Source organism: Dipodomys ordii, unplaced genomic scaffold, assembly GCF_000151885.1.
Source record: "Dipodomys ordii isolate 6190 unplaced genomic scaffold, Dord_2.0 Scaffold19, whole genome shotgun sequence".
In the NCBI taxonomy this organism is placed as follows: Eukaryota; Metazoa; Chordata; class Mammalia; order Rodentia; family Heteromyidae; genus Dipodomys; species Dipodomys ordii.
In genome coordinates, this window is record NW_012267235.1 from 5,150,483 (window position 1) to 5,171,140 (window position 20,658).

The 20,658-nt window shown below is 43.0% G+C and overlaps 1 protein-coding gene across 1 annotated transcript in view; it reads left to right on the forward strand.

Annotated features, from left to right (window-relative positions):
- The window catches only part of LOC105983257 (F-box/WD repeat-containing protein 10-like), a 40,219-nt gene that overhangs the window by 5,840 nt on the left and 13,721 nt on the right, over positions 1 to 20,658 (forward strand). The window contains exons 3-8 of the mRNA XM_013013098.1: positions 641 to 763; positions 3,469 to 3,578; positions 6,623 to 6,823; positions 9,170 to 9,291; positions 14,342 to 14,490; positions 16,200 to 16,342. Of these exons, the coding sequence (XP_012868552.1) occupies positions 641 to 763; positions 3,469 to 3,578; positions 6,623 to 6,823; positions 9,170 to 9,291; positions 14,342 to 14,490; positions 16,200 to 16,342 (848 nt within the window). The remainder of the gene's footprint in view (positions 1 to 640; positions 764 to 3,468; positions 3,579 to 6,622; positions 6,824 to 9,169; positions 9,292 to 14,341; positions 14,491 to 16,199; positions 16,343 to 20,658) is intronic.

The window sequence follows — 20,658 nt, forward strand, 5'->3', positions numbered from 1 at the left end:
GAGCGCTCGCCTTGAGCTGAAGAGCTGAGGGACAGCGCCCAAGCCCAGAGTTCAAGCCCCACGACCGACAAAAAAAAAAAAACAGAAAGACAAATCATTTCAGCGGGTTGCCAGGCACTCATGTCTGATATCCTAGCTACTCAGAAGGCTGAGATGTGAAGATCTCAGTTTGAAGCCAGCCCAGGCAAGAAAGCTCATGAAACTCTTATCTCCAATTAACCACCAGAAAACGAAGTGGCGCTGTGGCTCAAGTGGTCGAGCACTCACCTTGAGCTGAAGAGCTGAGGGACAGTGTCCAGGCCCAGAGTTCAAGCCCCATGTCCACCACCACCACCAACAACAACAATAAAAACAAAAACAAAAGATTCCACATGAATGAGCTGAGGTAGTTTTTCTGCATTGGTTTATTTTACTCCATATCCTCCACTTTCACCCATATCATTGCACGACAGGACCTCCTTCTCTTTATGGCTAAGTGTATTCCATTTGTACATATACCACACTTTCTCTATCCATGCTTCTATACGTAGACAGTAGGCTGCTTTTAGGCCTTGGCTATTGTGAATAGTGCTGCACTCTACGCTTATATGAGAAGGCAGCGGTCCCAGAGAAATAGTCACTGTCTCTTTCTTCCAACCAGGGATCCTACACAAAGGGAATAGATCCTAATTATGCCAACAAGCTTCTTATCCCTGTTCCTAAAATGACAGATGATGGGAAACGCATGCGTGCGAAAACTCCAAAGTGGAAACTGAGAACAAAGGTGGGTCTCCATGGCATCTGGGGTGAGTAGCAGGGAGTGTTGTGTTCTTATTGGTCATTTCAGGCTGACACCCAGACTCAGCCCACAAGTCAGGACACAGGCTCATGGGAGATACCAGTCCTTTAGGGAGAGCTCTGTATCATGCAATCTACTTAACCTTGATGTCTCCATCTGCTGGATGAGCAGATTAATTGGGTTGTCTTCTTAAGATTCTATGTGCAAGGCACCAATTGGATACTTAGTGGAGAATTCAGAGGCCAGGAATGATGTCAACCATAGCTGGAATTCTCCTCAACCCAGCTCCACTCATCTTGAGGTTTCTTGAGTTTGCTGCTCAGAAATGAGAGTAGTGCATTCTGCTTATTGGATGGAAGAGAAACATGAATTAAGTGTAGATCTTCCCAGCAATGCTTAGGCAGTAATAGAGTAATGAGTACACTCTTGGAACATTATGCCCTAATTGCCCAGCATGGCAATGATTCCTAAGACCATTAGATTCCCACACCCTCCTCTCTGCTGAAGATCCTTTTACTTTGGCATGTATTCTCTTGGTTGGTCACCAAAGGAAACTTAATGAGGGATGGTTTAATTTTAGTATCCCATAAGAAAGATATGTAGTAACACTTAGAATCTGAGCAAGGTCACTTAGCTCTTATATCTTTGGAAGCTGAGCAGATCACGCAGATAAGAGATTGGTTGGCAGTGATCAGTAAAAGAAAGTGGAGTATGAAGTACTGAAGAACTTGCAGCCTGTCCAGAGAGTCCAGTTGCTACACCCATTTTATATATAAAGAAACTGAGTCTCTCAGCCAGTTAAATAGCAGAGATACAAGCTGACCAGAAACACATTCTTTACAAATCTGTCAAAACTAATATCATACCTCCCTGTGTGATGGAATTTATAACTACTCAACAAAATAATCTCAAGACTTGGCCTTCTAGGAATGTATAACTTACAGAAAATGAGAGACATGGATGGGTACTGAAGCAGAACATTGGAAATAGCAAGATTAAGCAGTTCCGGGTCTTTTAGGAAAAGATGGAGGTGGGTAGAGATGGGTAGGGTGCTACTCACCATGATACCTCCTACTGATTGCTCCTAGTGTGTCAGGCTCCGTGCTGGCAGTCTTTTGTACATTCTTTTTTTTAAAGGTTTTTATTGTAAAATTAGTGTACAGTTTTGTACACTCTTGATTTGATTTCCACTGTAAGTAGTTATTACTCCTCTCCAAGTGGTATCAAGCCTACCCAAGGCCTTACAGTTGGTTAGTGACACAGCAGAGTCTTTTCCCTCACAATGATTTCACCCCTATGGCTTTATCTCTAAAACTTGGAAGCTGAGCCAGGGACAAAGAATTCCCAGGATCCTTTGTGTCAGGAGAACCTAGGAAAGCCTCATTTAACTCAAACTGGGATATGGAAAGCCACTCGTACCCTTTAGAGGAGGTGGGTTAGCAGATTCTTCTTGGAGACATCTCAACTTGGTTAAAGATGAAGAAGAAATGATGTGTGGTGACACGTGTCTTCATGTCAGCACTTGAGCAGCTGAAGCAGGAGGATCATGAGCTAGAGGCCAACCTGAGCTATTCAGGGAGATCTGTCTTAACCTCTACCCCACCCCACCCCACCACCACCAAAAAAAAAAAAAGAAGTGTGAGTAGAGGAACAAGGGCATCTGAGGACAAGTCAAAGGCATGGAGGAGAAGGCTACAGTTGAGAAGGAAACTTTAGAAGAAATGTTCCCAGGACTCTGATGCAAACAAGATGAGGGCCTCAAGAAAGTCATGCTGGCTTTTCTTTCCTGCCATTTGATGTGATTTGCTATTTCTGGCTCTTTAAGGGTCGAGTACAGCTGGGAAGAATGAAACTGGGAAGTATAGTTCAGCCATCTAGATCAGAATTTATCATGTCTGGCATGGCCATAGCTGCTCAGAAACTGTGATGGACAAAGGAAGGAAGAGAAGAAAGGAGGGCAGGAGGGATGGAGGGAGGGATAGAAATGAGGGAGGGAAGAGAGGAGGAAGTAGGAAGAGCTGGAGGGAGGGAAGGGAAGTAGGGACAGAGGGAGGGATGGAGAGAGGGAGGAAAGACTGTGCAGCAAAGAGACTTGATGATGTTTCCTTGCTCTCCCTAAGCCTCTGACAAGTCCTTTGTAAAATGATAGGAATATTTTGTGGGTAGGTAATGTCCTTTTCGAGACAGCTTTCAGGACAAGTGAAGGTTATAGGTTTGTGAAAACCTTGAAATGAAAGTGTACCCAGTGCATCAGTAATCTCATTGATGGCTCAAGTTCTCATCAGTGGGCTTTGTGCTGATTTCAGTCATGGGTCTGGGCATGGGGTACCTGTGGTTTTATGTTGTGAACATACCCTTTGTGTAGTCATTTTCAGAAAAGTGTTCTGGGCATCATTTGAAATCCACCCTTGAAGGTTTATCGAACCAGAAGGTGCAGAAAATGCAGAGGTAAAAGATGAAGTAGGACTTTTGATTGAGCTAACCATGAACAGGTTACTTTGGTGCCTATTCCTGAGTTATTCCCTATCACTACAAAGCAGCAGCCAACACCTTAAAAGGAAGAACCCTCCCCTGCCACACACACACACACAACCACCATGCTTGTGCCCATGCCAGGGGAGCCTAATGGGGGTATATGGTACCCTGGGTAAAGTTAAGGCCATACTTGACTTCATCTATTCCCTCATTAGAGTGACTACAGCCTGTGGACTGCCTACCAGAACCAGGAAACGCAGATGGTCCAGATGGAGGAGAGAAATGTTTTCTGTGGCACCTACAATATCCGCATTATCTCTGACACGTGGGTACCAGGCTCAGAAGCTAGGGCATCAAGAACTCTTGAGTCACCCTCACTGGCAATGTAGGGTTCTCCAGACACTCCCCCCAGCCCCCTGCCACTGACTTGGGAAGGCATCCCTCCCTTGTCCTCAAGATCCTTCTAGGAACTAGAACAGGGTCCTGATTGGACAGCAGGGGTTTAATTTAGTATCATCCCCTACAGCTAGAAGAGGATACTCCTGCCCCTTATACATTTTCCATATTTGGACTAAGAACTTTTTTTTTTTTTTGGTCCGGTCGTGGGGCCTGAACTCTGGGCCTGGGCCTCAGCTCTTCAGCTCAAGGCTAGTGCTCTACCACTTGAGCCACAGCGCCACTTCCCACTTTTTTCTTTTTGCTTATGTGGTGCTGAGGAATCGAACCCAGGGCCTCAGGCATGCAAGGCAAGTGCTCTACCACTGAGCCACCTTCCCAGCCCCTGGACTAAGAACTTTTTACACGTGTAATCATGCCCAAAATCTTTCTTTTTTTGAAACATTTTTTTGTTTTTTTTATTCCAGTTTGAAAACTAATATATGCTTATGGGGGGAGAGGAGTACAAATGCTAGAAAATATGTAGAGAAAAGCAAAGATCTTCTATAACTCTGTCAGCTAGAGCTAAACACCCTTAACATTGAGGTCTACCCTCTAGAACTCTCATATTTTAAGCAGAAATGGGGTTTGACCATGCATCTTAATTACCCAAACTAGCAAAACTGTCTGTAATAATTGGCTTTTTTGTTGAGTACTGGGCCTTATGCTCAATTAACTTGCTTGCCTGGCTCTACCACTTGAGCCATGCCTCCAGCTTGACTTTTTGCTGGTTATTTTGGAGAGGAAGTTTATCAAACTTTTCTGTCTTAGGCTGGTTTCAAATCCTCCAGATCTCAGCCTTCTGAGAAGACAGGATTACAGGCATAAGGCACTAGTGTCTACCTGACTTTCATTGTTTATTCACAAGATTATTTAGTTTTGGTTATGGACCAGTTGCTATGGGGAAGTCTTACGGGTTATAGGGTGGTAACTGCTCTTTAGGTGATGAATAGTTAAATTCTAGATATAACACATGGGATGAGAACAAAATAACAAGCATTTCTCCTTATGTTTGGAATGACTGTACATTCCTGCTTCCTAGAACAATTCCACTTTCCTCTGTGGTCATAATGTATTTAGTAGTAGTATCCCCCTTTACAATAAAAATGTCTCAATTTAGCTGGGCACTGGTGGTTCATGCCTATAATTCCAGCTAGTCAGGTGGCTGAGATCTGAAGATTGCAGTTTGAAGCCAGCACAGGCAGGAAAGTCTGTGAGACTCTTATCTCCAATTAACCATCAGAAAACTGGAACTGGTAGAATGCTAGCTTTAAGTGAAAAAGCTTGGGGACAATGCCCATGTCCTGAGTTCAATCCCCAAGATCACCACCAACAACAACAAAAAGTCTCAATTCAGACAATAAATCGTTTGGTTTTCCTGCTCATATTTTACCTATTTGCATAGGATTACATATAATCTTATGATTGGAAAATTAAGTCAACTCACATGGTTTTATTGGACTACAAGCTTATTGTGAGCAAGGTCCATATTTTATTCATCTTTGTATTTCCCATAAAACCCACTAGCACAGACCTTTGAACCTAAAGAAGGCAACTTGGATCTTGGTTAAGCAAAAAAGAAAAGAAAGGAAGAAAAAGTAAAAGATATGCAGTGCACATAGGCTTTACATCTAGGTTCCTCTGGGGTTTTACATGAATAAAGATTTCTGTGGCCAAATATTCTGTGTGCCATATATTCTACCCTCAAAGGTTTAGCATAAGCTAGTGGCCTGCAATCCTAGCTACTCAGGAGGCTGAGATCTGAGGATCGCAGTTCAAAGCCAGCCCTGGAAGGAAAGTCTGTGACACTTTTATCTCAATAAACCACCAGAAAACCAGAAGTGGCGCTGTGTCTCAAGTGTAGAATGCTAGCCTCGAACTGAAGAGCTCAGGGACAGCGCCCAGGCCCAGAGTTCAAGCCCCATGACCAGCAAAAAAATAATAATAATAATAAATTATATATTATTTATACTTTCTTTTTTTTTTCTTTTTTTTTTTGGGGGGGGGTCCGGTCGTGGGGCCTGAACTCTGGGCCTGGGCGCTGTCCCTCAGCTCTTCAGCTCAAGGCTAGCACTCTACCACTTGAGCCACAGTGCCACTTCCACCTTTTTTCTTTTTGCTTATGTGGTGCTGGGGAATCAAACCCAGGCCTCATGCACGCAAGGCAAGCGCTCTACTACTGAGCCACCTTCCCAGCCCCTCTTTATACTTTCTATTATTATTATTACTATTATTATTTTGTTGGTTGCAGGCCTTCAACTCTGGGCTTGGGCATTGTCCCTCAGCTCTTCAACTCAAGGCTAGTGCTCTACCACTTGGGCCACAGTGCCTGGTGGTTTATTGGAGATAAGAGTCTCATGGACTTTCCTGCCTGGGATGGCTTTGAAGCATGATCCTCATATCTCAGCCTCCTGAGTAGCTAAGATTATAGGCGTTAAGACACTGGCACCCAGCAACACTTTGTGTTATTTTTATTTGCCCATTTTTAAATTACTTTATTTACCTATATATTTTTTAGATTTTTTTTGGGGGGGTCTGGTTGTGAGGCCTGAACTCTGGGTCTGGGCGCTGTCCCTCAGCTCTTCAGCTCAAGGCTAGCGCTCTACCACTTGAGCCACAGTGCCACTTCCCGCTTTTTTCTTTTTCTTATGTGGTGCTGAGGAATCGAACCCAGGGCCTCAGGCATGCAAGGCAAGCTCTCTACCACTGAGCCACCTTCCCAGCCCATTTTTTAGATTTTTAATCTACCTGAAATGGACTTTTGTCATGGTGTGTGACCTGTTAATATTTGGTTTTCTTTTCTGCAGTCTCACTCATGGAAAAGAACAGAATTTTCCATTATTTCATTACTGCAGGAAAAGTCAGGTGCTAGGTTAAGTTCTGGCAACTCTTTTTACTTGTGCTATCCACCTCTCCCCGACCCTCCAAACTCAGGTGGGACCGAAACAGAATCATCCACTATTCGGGGGGAAATCTGATAGCTGTGGCATCAAATCGGAAGATGTACCTTCTTGATATCTTACAAGTCAAGGAGCTGCGCACCGAGTTCCGAGGCCATGCTGGGAGCGTCCGGACCATCTTCCTCGCTGAAAAGGAAATGTTTCTCCTCAGTGGGAGTTATGACCTAAGTATCAGGTGAGCAGTCCAAGGAGTCAGGATTGTCTTCCCACCTGGGGCCAAAAATCAGTTCAAGGAAGAAGTGTGTCTACTTCCTCCATTTTGTATTTGTCGAAAAGTTATCCTAAACGTTACTTCTAGAATATGTTTAATGCTTTCTTTTCCCTTTTCTTTTTTCTCCCCCCTCCCCTCCCCTTTCCTCTCTCCTCTTCCCCCTTTTCTTCCTCCTTCTTCCTTTCCTTCCCTCCCTCTCTTTTCTTTTTCTTTTTTCCTCCCCTCCCCCCTCTCCGCTCCGGTCTCCCCACTCCCCTTCCATTTTCTCCCTCCGCTTCTTCTCTCCCCCTTCCTCTCTCCCCTCCCCATCTTCCTCTTTTCCTCCTCTTCCTTCTTCCTCCTCTTCCTCCTCCTCCCCCTTCTACTTCCTCCCTCTTCTGCCTCCTCCTCTTCCCCTGCTCCAGCATAAAGTAATTTTTATGGGTATGAAACATAATATAGCGTAGAACAAAATGGTATGCTAATCAGAATACATTTATACATTATATACAATATAATAAACACACATCTTCCCTTTGCTCAGACCAATACATGTAACATTCCTTCACCCTAATCCCCAGTTTCTTTCCCTCATTGCTTCTTTCTTACTTCCAACACCTTGTAAAATTGCCCTAAATTTCATACTCTTATTCTCTTGGCTTTTTTTTTTTTTTAGTGTGAGTACTGAGGCTTGACCTTAGGGCCCGGGCTCTGTCCCTGAATTTTTTTACTCAAGGCTAACACTCTACCACTTGAAACCACAGCTCCACTTCCAGCTTTTTGGTAGTCAATTGGAGAGAAGAGTCTCATGGAATTTCCTGTCCAGGCTGATTTTGAACTATGATCCACAGATCTCAGACTGAGCCAGGCACTTGTGACTCACGTTCTATCTGCTAAGGAGGCTGAGGTCTCAGGATCATGGTTCAAAGCCAGCTTGGGCAGGAAAGTCAATGATACTTATCTCCAGTTAACCACCACAAAACCAGAAGTGGTGCTGGGCTCAAGTAGCAGAACATTAGCCTTGAGCTGAAGAGCTGAGAGACGGTGCCAGGCCCAGAGTTCAAGCCCCACAAAAAAAAAAAAAAAAACACACACACACACACAAAAAGGCATATTGAGCCACTGACTCCTGGCCTGATAACTTTTTAAAATATGATTCCAGCTGGGTACCAGTGACTCACACCTGTAATCCTAGCTACTCAGGAAGCTGAGATCTGAGGATCAAAGTTCAAGGTCAGCCCAGGCAGGAAAGTCTGTGAGATTCTTATCTCTAATTAACCACCAGAAAACCAGAAGTAGCGCTGTGGCCCAGGTGGTAGACCGCTAGCCTTGAGCTGAAGAACTGAGGGACCACGTCCATGCCCAGAGTTCAACTGACAAAAACAAATAAATAAAATAAAATATTATTTCATTTATGTTAAATTCAGAAAAAGGCAAAAGTAGCTCATATATTTTGAAAAAAACTATAAAGAAATATAAAAGAGCTGGGTACTGGTGGCACAAATCGGTAATCCTAGCTACTCAGGAGGTTGAGATCTAAGGATCATGGTTCAAATAGTCTGGGTGTGAATGTCCATGAGACTCTTATCTCCAGTTAACCACCAAAAATCCAGAAGTGAAGCTGTGGATCAAGAAGTAGAGTGCTAGCCTTGAGCAACAAAGCTAAAGGACAGTACCCAAGTTCTACGTTCAAACCTCAATATCAGCACAAGAAAAAGAAGTTATCAGTACCTAATTTTTCCACTGAACCCTGTTGTTGACATACCTCCCTATCACATAGTAACAGTCATTAATTTATTTTCCAGAGATACAGTAATTTATTAGATGAATATGTCATAGCTCACTCATTCTTCTGCTTTTGGACATTTACATCATTTCTAGTTTATAATTCTTTCCAGGGATGCTTGTTCTTTCCTGAGTCATTTGGTAGCCACATGCATGAGGATGTTTTTGGTTGGTTGGTTGGTTTTGGTTTTGGCAGCATTTGGGGGATTGTTCTGTGCTTTAGCTGATGTTTAATAGCATTCTGGACTAGCTTTTCTCTCCCTGCTTGTAACCACCAATAATCTCTTTATCTACTTCCAAATTTCTCCTGAGAATAGATATCATCTCTGATTGACAACCACTATTTGTGCATTTAATTATTCACAGAAAAAAACTATAATGTTACTACTAGTAGTAGTAGTAGTGCCAATGTGGACGTGGAGTTGACACAGAAATTAGACAAATAGTGCTGCAACAGGGAACTTGGCTGCCTTTTAAGCAACTATTGATCTAAAGGATTTTTTGGGCTTTCAGAAAATTCTCAATATTAAAAAAAAATTCCTGCAGATACTGGGATCTGAAAACTGGGAGTTGCATAAAAATCTTCTATGGCCACCAGGGGACAATCACTTGCATGGATGTCTATAAGAACAAGCTTGCATCTGGAGCAAAAGATGGCCAGGTGAAAGGTGAGAACTGCTTTAAATTTTCTAAAAAATGTCTCCAAAACTTTGAGTTATCAAAACCCTTTCTCCATACCTTTTTCTCTCCTTTTCTCTCCTTCCCTCCCTCCCTCCTCTTCCTCCCTCCTTCCTTCTTTCCTTGTTTTTTTCCTTCCTTCCTCTCTCTCTCATTCCATCTCTTCTCTTTTCTTCTTTCCTTCTTTCTTTTTTCCTTCTTCCTTCCTTTCTCTCTCCTTCATTCTCTTTTTTCTCCTCTCTCTGTCTCTCTCTCTCTCTCTCTTTCTGTCTCTCTCTTTCTCTGTACATAAGGTTTTCCTACATAACCCAAACTAGCGTCAGACTTAGTATGAGGCTAGCCTCAAACTTAGTATGCTGGCCTCAAATTTATGATCCTCCTGCATACAATCTCCTGAGAGCTAAGATTACAGGTGTATGCCATCACTCTTGGCTTGCATTTTGCTCATTTCCTTGTGTAGTAATTTATTGCTTTATTTTTTCCACCCATCTATAGATCTATCAATCTAGTCATTCCATTGAAGATCTACATACTAGACTTTGTGCTAAGGGCTGTTGAGGAAAAAATTATATGGTTCTTTAAATATGAAATTTTATTTCCTCAAAGGCTCTTGGAGTTTTAATGGTAGAAAACATGTAACTGTATGATGAGGGTATAGTAATTATGTGAATGAAAACAGTTGTTTTGGAGTATCAATTTTATGACAGGCAACTCTCTCATATATATAAACACACAGAACATGATGCTAGCTATGTGACTGTTTAGCCGGCTGAGGGGAAGGGAAGACAAAAAGAGAAAAATTGAGCATAACAAATTTTGAAATACATTATGACTACCTATGAAGATAGCACAAAGAACCTTGATGGAAACTGTTGATCAGGATTGAGAAGGAAGGGAAATGAGAAAGCAATAGAGAGTATTATTCTGAGAAATATATGTGCATGTCTGAAATATCAAGGCAAAAACCCTTGGTGTACTTAAATGCATACTAAAGAAATGAATGCCAGGAACTAACTGGGAATGTGGCTTAGTGGTGGAGTGCTTGCTTAGCATGCATAAAGCCCTGGATTCCATTTCTTGGTACCACATAAACAGAAAAAACTGTAAATGGTGCTGTGGCTCAAGTGGTAGAGTGCTATCTTCGAGCAAAAGAAGCTCAAGGACAGTGCCCAGGCTCTGAGTTCAAAACCTCAGGCAAAAAGAAAGGGAGGAAGGAAGGAAGGAAGGAAGGAAGGAAGGAAGGAAGGAAAGAAGGAAGGAAGGAAGAAAGGACAGGAAAAGAAAACAGGCTCAGATACAGGGTGGGTAAAGTGGGAGGGGGAGGGCTAATGAAGAAGGTTAATGAGGATGAATATGGCTGATGTGCTTTACCTGCATGTATGAAAATAGAACAGTGAAACCTGTTGAAATTGTTTTAAGAAGGGAGAGAGTGAAGAAGGGGTTGTGAAGAAGGTTGATCAATATACATTGTATGCATGTATGAGAATGTCACAAGTGAAACCTCCTTGTATAACTAACATATGCTAATAAAAATTGATTTACAGCCAGGCACCAGTGGCTCATGCTTGTAATCCTAGCTACTCAGGAGGCTGAGACTTGAGGATTGTGGTTCAAAGCTAGCCTGGGCAGGAAAGTCCATGAGACTCTTATCTCCAACAAACCATTCAGAAAACTGGAAGTGGCGCTGTGGCTCAAGTGGTAGAGTGCTAGCCTTGAGCTGAAGAGCTGAGGGAAAGCCTAGAGTTCAAGCCCCATGACCAAAAACAAAAACAAAAAAAAAAGATTTACAAAAAGGATATCTGAAAACAAGCAAGTGTGAAGAAACAGGCAGACATGATTTATATTCAGAGGTCCAGGCCAATAGGAGATGGAAAAATCAACAAGATTTAACCACCAACTTGGAACAAAAAGTGAGATAAAGAGCATGTGATAGGCCATTTAAAAAATCCACTCAGGTCATAGATATATGGAAATGCCATAAGTTGAAATACTAAGACTACAAGGGAAGAGCAGAATAGGAAAATGGATGGGGAAGAGGTCACAGGTTCCGTTTTAGACATGTTAAGTATGGTATGCAGAAGAAAGGCCAAGCAAAAGTGTTTACATCCTAATCCTTGAAATTATTTTGTGCTAAAATTGAGTAATATTTTCATGTGCTGGAATTTGATCTCCAGTGTAATGTAGGACATGATAGAATCTTTAAGAAGTGAGTGCTGAAAAAAAGAAAAAAAGAAACCAACCCCTAAGGGTAAGTGGCATGGCTTGGTTGGTAGAGTGCTAGTCAATGAGTCAAAGCATTAGGTACCAAGTTCAAGTACTGGTCTCACACCTAAAAATTTTAAAAAGAAAAAAAGTGGGCTCTGGTGGGAAGTCTTTTTTTGGGGGAGGATGGGGGGTCCGGTCGTGAGGCCTGAACTCTGGGTCTGGGCGCTGTCCCTTAGCTCTTCAGCTCAAGGCTAGTGCTCTACCTCTTGAGCCACAGTGCCACTTCTGACTTTTTTCTTTTTGCTTATGTGGTGCTGAGGAATCGAACCCAGGGCCTCAGGCATGCAAGGCAAGCGCTCTACCACTGAGCCACCTTCCCAGCCCCTGGTGGGAAGTCCGTAGGCCAGTTGGCGCACTGCCTCTAGACCCCAATCTTTTTCTGAATTCCTGGTTTGGCAGTGTGCCTGCCACACATGACATGTAAAGGTCCTGTGACACAGCAAGAGACCAGAGCTGAGCCAATGCCAGCACCATGTCCTTGAACTTACAAACTTTCATAAATTAGACTTCTTCAGATACATTGTTAGTGTAAAGCAAAATAGACTAACATAATTTCCATGGCAAAAAGAGCTTTGAAAAGAGGTTTAGTGACTCAGGTCTCTAATGCTAGCTACTTGAAAGGTGGAGATTTGGGGATTATTTTTTAAGGCTAGCCAGGACATAAAAGTTCAGATTCCTTCACAAGCAATAGTTGAATGTGGTAGTGTGCCCCTGACATCCTAAGCTACAGGGAATCACAATGGTTGTCATTAAAAAAAAAAAAAGAAGCTTTGCAGATATGATTAAATCTAAAACGCTAAAATGAGGAGATTACCCTGTATTATTATTGTGGTGAGCCCTGTGTGTTTACTTGGTACTCAGAGAACCATTCTTGGTGTGAACAAAGTGAAATGTAGCTATGGAAGAATGTTCAGAGATACACAACATTGCTGACTGTGTGTGAAAGTAAAGGAAGGGGCAACGAGCCAGGGAATGTGGGCCTTCCAGAAAGTCACATGGAAGGGCAAAGAAATTAACCTCCAGCCTCATCAAAGAGCAAATTCCTACTGACACCTTGATTTTAGCCCTTTGGCATCATATCAGACTTCTGTAAGATGGTATATTTGTGTTGTTTTCAGTTGCTATGCTTGTGGTAATTTGTCCTCGTATCCATAGAAAACTCACACAAGGAGCATGAAGTTCTGAGAACACACAGGGAAGAGTATCCTGGAAGCGGATGCAGGTGTGAATATCCCCATCCAGGGCTCCAGATACATGCATTTGGCAGTTAGTATATAAACACAGTCATCCCTCTGTGTTCAGGACTCCATAAATACTCAGAGCCCTTCTATAAAATGGCATAGTATTTGTGTACCCACATTCACACTTTTCTCCTGTAATTTAAACATCTCTAAATTACTTACAATGCTGAATATAATGCAAATACTTTTTGAATGGGTTCTACACTGTACTATATACATATACATACATGTGTGTGTGGTATTAGGATTTGAACTCAAGGCCTCATGATTGCTAGACAAGTACTCTTTCACTTGAGCCACATCTTCAGCCTGATACTGTCCTGTTTCCCCCAATATTTTTTTAAATCTATGCTTGGTTGTATTGGAGGATGTGATCTAAGCCTGGGAGTCTACACCTATAGTCTCTGCACTCTAGAAGCTGAAGCTGGAAGATCATACATTCTAGGATAATATGGGCTATATAATGAGATCCTGTCTCAACAACTGTTAAAAAAATGTAAACATGTGGAACTCATATCTATGGGTTCCTCCAGAAAAGCAGGAAGGAAGATTGAAAAGAGAAGAGAAGCCAGGGACCTGGGAAGCTACAGTATGTCAGAGGCAGATGGGGGAAAAGTAGGAAATGATCAGATTTGCTAGGGAAATCCTACCCTTGAATTTCTTATCCTTCTCCCTGATTGCTTTAGGGAATGCAACAGCTGGGGTGAAAATGTCCCAGGTGAGGGTTTGAAGGTATGGTTCAAGTGGCAGAATACCTGCATAACAAATTCAAACCCCAGTGAAGATAAACCACTTTTGTATCTTTTGGTGATCTTAGGTATGGATAAGGAAGAAATAACACTAGACATCCCCCATGAATTCCATTTAGGCTTAAAGAGTAGGCTTATTGGGCTGGGAAGGTGGCTCCAGGGGTAGAGTGCTTGCCTTGCATACATGAGGCCCTGCGTTCAATTCCTCAGCCCCACATAAACAGAAAAAGCTAGAAGTGGCGCTGTGGCTCAAGTGGTAGAGTGCTAGCCTTGAGCTGAAGAGCTCAACAACAAAAAGCAAAGTCTAGATGAGCCCAGACCCCAAAGACCATCTCTGCAGGCTCACACAGAACTCCCTGGGTCATTGGAGCTAGCATTACAGACGACCTTGGCTCTGACTCTGTAACTTAGTCCTGGGACCTAATTGATAAATGGTTGATGTCTAATAAATCTATTCTTTTTTTTTTTTTGTCAGTCATGGGACTTGAACTCTGGGCCTGGGTGCTGTCCCTCAGCTCTTCAGCTCAAGGCTAGCACTCTACCACTTGAGCCACAGCGCCACTTTCAGTTTTCTGGTGGTTTATTGGAGATAAGAGTCTCATGGACTTTCTTGCCTGGGCTGGCTTTGAACTGCTAACCTCAGATCTCAGCTTCCCGAGTAGCTAGGATTGTAGGCGAGAGCCACGGCACCGGGTTTAGCCTTTGCTTTTGTGATAGGAAAATACCACTCTAACCCTCCCTTATCCCTTTCCTCCTTGCCTTCCCTCTCTCCCTCTTTCATTCAGAGTGGGAATTAGAATCTGGGAAGTGCCTGAAGACATTTAAACACAAAGACCCCATCTCAGCCATCAAGATAAGTGAAACCTACATTATAAGCACCTGTGAGAAAGGGCTCATCAAAGTGTGGCACATTGCTAACACCCAGCTGGTAAAGGTGAGCAGGCAGAAGGCTGGGAGCACTGGTGGTGAATGATGAGAAGAGATGGATGATTTGTCCTCCTCCCTGGAGCTCCCCAGACCAACTTGAAGCAACTGAGTTACAGCCACTAACAAAAGCCAACAACAAAGCTTCCCCGGGGGGTTATTCTCAGTTAGTAGTACAAGTCCCCCCTCCATCATGACCATATTGGCATGGGATAAGTAGAGGAGGCTACATTATAACTCAGCACCCTATATGAATCGCAGGGCTTTTTCACACAGGTAAAGTACCTTTTTCTTTTCCAGAATATTCTACCTTAACCCTAGCTGGGGCAAGGAGAAGATGAACAGGTTTCTTCATCGTTGTTGTCTTCTTTCCCTTTACATTTTTTTTTTTTTGGTCAGTTGTGGGGTTTGATCTCAAGACTCTGGGCACTGTCCCTGACCTTTTTCACTCAAGCGTAGTGCTCTACCACTTTGAGCCACAGCACCACTTCTGGTTTTCTGGTTTGATACAAAAGTCCCACGGGACTTTCCTGCCCAGACCAACTATGAACCATGATCTTCAAATCTTAGACTCCTGAGTAGCTAGGTGCCACAGGTACCCAACATCCTTTACTCTTTTGATAAGGAGAAAACATTGGATGATTGGCTCGTTTCCTCACTACCCTCTAATGAAGAAAGAACATTGGCTGCCTTAAAGTGATTGGAAATTACTTTCGATCATTTTCTTTCTTTTTTGCCAGTCCTGGGGCTTCAACTCAGGGCCTGGGCACTGTCCCTGAGCTGCTTTTGCTCAAGGCTAGCGCTCTACCACTTGAGCCACAGTGCCATTTCCAGCTTTTTCTGTGTATGTGCTGTTGAGGAATCTAATCCAGGGCCTCATGCATGCGAGCCAAGCACTCCACCACTGAGCCACATTCCCAGCCCTAGATAATTTCCTTTTGCATTAACAACATACCTGAGCTTGGGTAATTTATAAAGATTGGAGGTTTATTTGGGTCATAGAAGACCAAGACCACAGCACTGGCACCTGCTTGAGGGATTCCTGCTAGGTCATGTCATGGAGGAAAACACCAGACAGTGAGATAGAAAAAAACACATGAGACAGCACTGCTTTTTTTTTGGTAACAAAGCCACCCACTGCTGTGATAATCCATGAATGGATTAATTCACTTGTGGGGACAGAGCTTCACTTACAGCTATCTCCCCAAGGCCCTACCTAGCTCCAGACACCATTAGCATATGATTTATGAGATTAAATTTTCAACACAGGAATTCCATAAGACACACCAGACAACTGCAGACATTCATTACCTTGCTTTTACTGGATTCGAACCCCTTGATCTTGGTGGACTAGGAATGTAGGATCACAGTAAAAAGTGGTTGGCTTGGCTTGTGGGTTTTTGTCATTGTGGTTGAACCTCAACTGCAGGAACAGTAATATCCCCTGAACCCACTAGGCCCGGGCAAGGAGGAGCCCAGGGTGGGACCCTTCCTGGTCCTATTCCTCCTGAGCTGGGGAGAGAGCTCTGCAGAGAGGAGGCAGGGACTGACTCCTCTGGCCTTCTTTGAGCAGAAATAATCAGCTCAGGGACATGCCAAGCAAGTAGCAGTCCTGATGGGTAGGGTGGCTTTGGGATTCATTGAACAAAGGGCCTGAACTTGGAGGAGTTAAAATCCAAGTTAAAGAGGGTCTGAAAACAGTGTCCTCTTTTCTCCTAGACTCTCATGGGGCATGAGGGAATTGTGAGGTGCCTGTTCTTTGATGAGTGGCATCTCGTCTCGGGAGGTGCTGATGGCCTGGTCATGGGCTGGAGCATGGTGGGGAAGTACGAGAGGTGTCTGATGGCCTTCAAGCATCCAAAGTAAGTGCCAGGGAAGTGGGGACCGGCAAAGTGACATTCCCTATCTTTCCCAGTGTGCCTTAGACTGAAGTCTTCAGCAGAATAGTCCCTGTGGCTTCTGGCTGCTCTCTGGTCCTCTCTGCTCATTTCATATATTTCTGCTTTCCTCCTCTTCCACTTGACCCTCTTTTCCTCTCCCACTCTTCCAGCCATTTTCTCTCTTACCCTCATTTGATACTTTTAAGAAATAATATGGAGAAGTTATTTAAAAAGACCTGGGGGTGGGGGGAGCATTGAGACAAGGTCTTGCTAATGTCGATCAGGCTAATCTAGAGCTAATCTAGAACTCATAATCTTCCTGCTTGGGATAATAGTCTCACTAACTTTCCTGCTTAGGCTGGCTTTGAGCTGCTATTCTCAGATCTCACTCTTGGATAGCTAGGATTACAGAAATCAGACACCAGTGCCTGGCTAACAGAGGTTTTTTGAAAAGGTCATACTTCCAAGTCTGAGGACTAGATTCTATTTCAGCAGAGCAAATGGATTTCATTTTTCATTCCAGTTTAAATTTAGTGGTGGTAGCTGCCTGGAACCAATTAAGAAATATTCAGAGGTCATAGTCTGGTTTGTTTAGAAAGGATGTTATGAATCTGTCATGGACACCATTTCATAGGCTCTGCTCTATGCTATTCTTAGATTATATGAATAATATGTCTTACCCTGAGTGCATTATAAAAAGTTCCAGGAGGGCTAGGAAGGTGGCTTAGTGGTAAACTGCTTGCCTCGCATGCATGAGGCCCTAGGTTTGATTCCTCAGCACCACATAAACAGAATTGGTGCTGTGGCTCAAGTGATAGGGTGCTAACCTTGAGCTGAAGAGCTGAGGGACAGCACCCAGGCCCAAAGTTCAGGCCCTACCACCGACAAAAAAAAAAAAAGTTCCAGGAAGTTAAATGCACATTCATAAAATTCAGGCCCCACCACCGACAAAAAAAAAAAGTTCCAGGAAGCTAGATGTACATTCATTGATGACAAGAATATGTGGATTTCCCACGAGAATGTACCAGAGGACAGTTGTTTAATATATTACAGTTTTCGATGTCTTCATAGGAACTTTTTTTCTTACTATAGTATTGGTGTTGGAACTCAGGGCTTCCTATTTGCTTGGTTTGCTTGATTAGCTGACACTCTCCCATTTTAGCTATGACTCTAACTTCGCTTTCTGTTGGTTATATTAGAGATGGAGTCTAAGGGATTTTTCTACCCAGGTTAGCCTCAAACTGTCATCCTTAAAGATCTCAGTGCCTGAGTAGCTGGTATTACAGGCATGAGCTGTGGCTCAAGTGGTAGAGCACTAGCCTTGAGCTGAAGAGTTGAGGGACAGTGCCCAGGCCAGAGCTCAAGACCCATGACCAAAAAAAAAAAAAAAAGTCTTACGGACTTTCCTGACCAGGCTGGCTTTGAACTGCTATCCTCATATCAAAGACTCCCGAGTAGGTATAGCTGGGATTACAAGCATGAGCCACCAGCTCCCAGCTGCCCTGAGCTATTTTGCTCAAGGCTAGCAGTCTACCACTTTGAGCTACAGCATCACTTCAGATTTTTCTGGTTGTTAATTGGAGATCAGAGTTTCACAGACTTTTCTTCCTCGTCTAGCTGCCTTTGAACCATGATCCTCAGATCTCAGCCTCTTGACTAGCTAGAATTATAGGCGTGAGCTACCAGAGCCAGACTTGTCTCTCTTATTTTCTTGGTCAGTTTAAATAAAGATTTCTCAATTGTGTAGGTAAAGATTAGTTGGTCTTTTCAAACAATCAACTTTTTTTGTTGTTGTTGTTGGTTGTAGGACTCGAACTCTGGCCTGGGCACTGTCACTCAGCATTTCAGCTCAAAGCTAGTGCTCTACCACTTGAGCCACAATGCCACTTCCAGTTTTCTGAGTGGTTTATTGGAGATAAGAGTCTCATGGACTTCCTGCCCAGGCTAGCTTTGAACTGCAATCTTCAGATCTCAGCTTCCTGTGTATGTTAGGATTATAGGTGTGGGCTAGTGGTGCCTGGCCAAGAATCAACATTTCGTTTCATTGATTTTATATACTCTCTATTTTGTTTATTTTGCTATAATCTGTATTATTTCTTAACATCTTCTTGATTTGGGCTTGGATATATCTTTTCTTTCCTTTTTTTTTCTTTTGCCATTTTTGGGGCTTGAGGTCAGAGACTGGGCACTGTCCTTGAGTTTCTCTTGCTCAATCAAGGCTAGCACTCTACCACTTGAGCCACAGCATCCCTTCCAGCTTTTTCTGGTTATGTGGTATTGAAGAATCAAACCCAGGGCTTCATGCATTCTAGGCAAGCACTCTTACCACTAAGCCACATTCTCAGCCCCATAGATCTATCTTTTCTAGTTTCTTTTTTTTTTTTTTTTGGTCAGTCGTGGGGCTTGAACTCTGGGCCTGGGTGCTGTCCCTCAGCTCTTTAGCTCAAGGCTAGCACTCTGCCTCTAGAGCCACAGCGCCACTTCCGGTTTTCTAGTGGTTTATTGGAGATCAGAGTCTCACAGACTTTTCTGCCTGGGCTGGCTTTGAACCATGATCCTCAGATCTCAGCCTCCTGAGTAGCTAGGATTACAGGCTTGAACCACCAGCGCCCAGCTTCTTTTCTAGTTTCTTAAGGTAAGAAGTTATTGATTGGAGTCTATAAAATTACCCAAGTACTAGTGCAACTGTATTCTGTGTGTGTGTGTGTGTGTGTGTGTGTGTGTGTGTTTGTCTTTGATACAGGATCTTGTGATGTAGCCCAGGCTGGTCTTGAATTCAAGATCCTCCTGCCACCGCTTCCTGAGTACTGGGATTACAGAAGTCAGTCAGTACATTTTGATATGTTCTATTTTTCTTTATCTTTGTCTGAAAATATTCACTAATTATCTTTCTGATTCCTTTCACCTGCTTTAGCCCTCCTGCTCAGAACATCACAGTTAGGCAGGAGTGACAGTTTATGGCTTCCTCAAGTCTTTCCTAAACATGTTCACGTCCTTGGATATATGTTGGCTGTCTAGATTCTTAGGAATATATCTGAGATTTTCATAGCATTATGTACACTTCATTCCCCAGCATTTCCTCCAAAGATTTCTGTTAGGTGTATTTGCCCAGGTAGATTTCTATTGCCTTAGGTAACAGGGACTGAAACTTTGCCTGTTAAATATTTAACACATGCCCTTCAGGTAGCAGCTTGAACACTGTTTCAATTCTTAGGCAAAACAAAGACAAACCTTTTGAGCCAGTCTTCCAAGAAGCTACCAGACAGAACAAATAACTCATTGTGAATGGATCTGTTCTGCTCTGTCTGGGGCTAGGAATGTGGGTTTTATTTTCACAGTACCATTGAACTTGGAAGTGGTATATGGGATTCGGTCAGTTAACAGGCCACACAAAGCATACTGGTTGTATGTGTGTGTGTGTGTGTGTGTGTGTGTGTGTGTGTTGGTATTGGGGCTTGAACTCAGGGCTTGAGTGCTTTTTTTTAAAATGCTCAAAAGCTTTTCTGCTCAAAGCTGGCCCTCTCCCACTTGAGCCACAGCTCTACTTCTAGATTTTTGGTGGTTAACTGAAGATAAAAGTCTCATGGGCTTTTCTGCCAAGGCTGGCTTTGAACTGGGATCCTTAGATCTCAGCTTCCAGAGTAGCTGGGATTACAAGTGTGAACCACTGGCAATTGGCCTATACATACTGTTTTCACTGACACCAAGACCATTTTGCCTGTCTAAATGCTCCTTGACTTGTTGCAAGCCTTCAGTTATTTTCTAGAATTCTGAAGAAGTTTATTCTGGCAGTTTTTGTCCGTTTTTGTGGCTGTTGATGGTAGAATTTTGTAGTTCTTTACTCCAACATTTTCACTAACATCATCCTCTGAGGTAAACAAAAGGCAAAAAAGGAGTCAACTTATTTCTAGGACAGATAAAACCTGAAAGGAGACCAGTTTTTTCCAAGACTATTGTGTCAGGTACTGAGCTGCTTACAAAACATGTTCATTACTTTAATCCTGTCAGCAATCTTGTAAGGCAGAAGTCACTGTTGCTTTTCATAGAAAGAGAAAACTGAGGGGTTTAACTGTAAATAACAGAGTCATATTTCAAGATCTGGTTTTCTTCCTCTTCATGGTCCTAGGAATTGAACTCAGGGGCTCAAACTAGCTAGACAGGTTCTACCACCAGAGCCATTTAAGTTTTGCTTTAGTTATGTTAGGGATAGAGCCTAGCATTTTTGCTCTGGCTATCCCAAACCATAATCTTTCTATTAATTCTCTCTCTCTCTGTGTGTGTGTGTGTGTGTGTGTGTG